The sequence below is a fragment of the Alligator sinensis genome, unplaced genomic scaffold (assembly GCF_000455745.1).
Source record: "Alligator sinensis unplaced genomic scaffold, ASM45574v1 scaffold1048_1, whole genome shotgun sequence".
Lineage (NCBI taxonomy): Eukaryota > Metazoa > Chordata > Crocodylia > Alligatoridae > Alligator > Alligator sinensis.
Genome location: NW_005842736.1, coordinates 315,923 through 318,428, shown reverse-complemented (window position 1 = coordinate 318,428; position 2,506 = coordinate 315,923). Strand labels below are relative to the sequence as shown.

Here is a 2,506-nt window from a genome sequence, read left to right as displayed (position 1 = left end):
AAGGTCCAGTGTAGCTGGTTAGCTTAAATTTAATTCTGCATTCTCTGCCTTGTTACAATTACAGGCTAGTTATTGCAATTGAAAGTTAATACAGTTATGATCCAGAATAAGCATTCAGGACATGCATGTGGGGATGGTTTTATTTCCTTTCCCCACAAGAGCAAGAAAGGTGCAGGTCATCCAAATAAAAGTTGATTTGACAGAGAGAATTTTTTGCTGTTCATCCCCTCACTTGCACGGTATGCATCTTAGAAGTTTGACTTATTTGTTCTGTTTTCTTCCTATCCCCCAGACAGCTGGGTTCCATAGTAGCTAGAGACTACTAAAACACATTTAAAAGATAAAAGGAAAAAAAACTACATGCAATTCTAAAATCGTCCATCATGGACAGAAACATATATGTTTATATTTTTCATATATATGTGTGTGTGTGTGTGTGTGTGTGTGTGTGTGTGTGTGTGTGTGCGCGTGCGCGTACTTTTTTATCCCTTTGAAACTGGAAAATTTGCACCGACTGAAAAATGTCTTTTTTTCTAAGGAATATCGTCATAAGCCTGAGTTTATTTATGGCTGCTTCTCAGTGGACTGGTTTAGGTGTGCCCATACTTACAACCAGTTTGACCCCTCATGGAATTCAGAAGTCAGCACAGTACTGTCTGGATTTGCTTTGAATTAATCCATTTTGCTATATTACGTAAAGATGAGCAAAGGGACCAGGAACTGGCTGAGAGGATAAAAGCCAAAAGAGCATTAGTCCAGCCAGAAGGCCAAAAAGGGATATGCTGGCAGCACAACTGGTTGTTGTGGGGTTCAACTAAGACCCACTCTTCTTAACTCTGTTTCATTCTGCAGCATGCAACATGTGTGCATTTATTTTATATAAGATAGTATTATACAAGAGCGCATATATTATTAGGTGACAAGTACCCATAACATCCAGCAGAGGGCAGTACAGTACTGTGCAATGTAAATGGCTACAGGGACCAAAAAAGTAAGAAAAATGGCAAAGTTGATCATTACAACTTTTGGATCTTTTCATTCATTAGGTAACATTCACTCACTTTGTATTTGGGTTGTGTGAGGCTCCTAAGCATCAAGAGAACAGATGATGTGCTAGTACACACAGTTGAATGCTTACCTAGAATTGCAATATAGAATAGTTTACATATGCAAGAAACAGGTTACAAAGAGACTTTACCTTCATGACAACAGGTTTCTCAAAGTTGTACACAGAGTGCGCCTTCCTTTGAACAAACTTCTGAAATTCTGTTCCAAATAAAAAAAAAAATTGTTTATTGTTAAAGACAACTGATTGCTGCAATTTTATTTAAAAAACCCAAACAAACACCCCCACACACTCACCGTTATACACCATCTGAAAGTTAAAGGGTTCTCCTTCATAAACATCATTTAGGTGCTTCATAGCTATAATTAAGCAGATTTCCAGCACAGACAAACCTACATGAAGAGGTGGAGAAAACAATAGTTTCATGCATGTTAACATTAAAAATCCAAGTATTTTATATACCACATTAAGATTGTTTAAAAAAACAACCCATCAATGCAGAAGACTGCTGATTCAGGATTTGGTTTTTTTAGTTGTTACACACTTTGTTCTAAAGACCTTTTTCAGCAGAAGTGCAGCTAACAGGTACCTTCCACTGCAGGCTTTGCTTACAGCCGTCACTGAATGAAGCACTCGCTGGCCACGCTCTTTAGCAACACATTTTCCAGCAGAGGCTGAATAAGAGTTGCTTGAGACTGTTTTTATATTTTGGTTTAAATTAAATGTAGATAGCTAGCCTCATAAGACTCTTGGGGAAGTGAGAGAAGATCGTCAGTTTCTTTTCCTTCTGGCATTAAGACCATCTGTATATTATTTAAATATGTTAAAGATTTTTCCGCTCTCCATGAGAGAGTCCTTTTGAAAAACCAAGACAAATCAGGTGGTTATGTACACTGCTTTACCACTTCCAAAAGCTCATAAGTTTAAACAGAAAGCAAGTCTTTAGATACCAAGATGCATTTGAAAAAGAAAGAAAACGCACAAAAGCTATAAAATCAAACAAAAGCCATGGAACCTTATAGTCATTAAGATCCTGACTCTTACGACAAGTTTGCCCCCTACATAAAATTACAAATAATTTCTTTATCTTTACCAATTAAAGTTAATTGCGCTCACTCAAATGACATCATCAGGAATAACTACAATTGTGCATAACTCATCCACCTTAGTTATCCAATTATCAGTGATATCAAACAGCGAAGTCCTCCCCCTTCCTCCCCCTCCCAGAACTGTAGGTATCCATGATTCCCAATGGTGCTTTAAACTGCACTACAAAGTGAGGCAGGTCAGTGCGAGCAGCTCAAGTATGCTATCACTTCAGGAAGCTGAATTATCCTGTATATGAAATTAAACCTTATTTGCAAGAATCATTAAAAATCAAACCTGACTGGAATAATCGAAAACCTGACCACAAAATAAGTTTTGTCACTGTCCACAACA

At 37.4% G+C, this 2,506-nt stretch overlaps 1 protein-coding gene across 2 annotated transcripts in view; it reads right to left on the bottom strand.

Annotated features, from left to right (window-relative positions):
* ORC4 (origin recognition complex subunit 4) overlaps positions 1 to 2,506 on the bottom strand; it is a 65,444-nt gene that overhangs the window by 2,050 nt on the left and 60,888 nt on the right. For both annotated transcript variants that reach the window (XM_025216375.1, XM_025216376.1), the window contains 2 exons: positions 1,363 to 1,458; positions 1,199 to 1,266 (listed from right to left, as the gene is read on the bottom strand). In XM_025216375.1, coding sequence (XP_025072160.1) covers positions 1,199 to 1,266; positions 1,363 to 1,458 — 164 coding nt within the window. The remainder of the gene's footprint in view (positions 1 to 1,198; positions 1,267 to 1,362; positions 1,459 to 2,506) is intronic.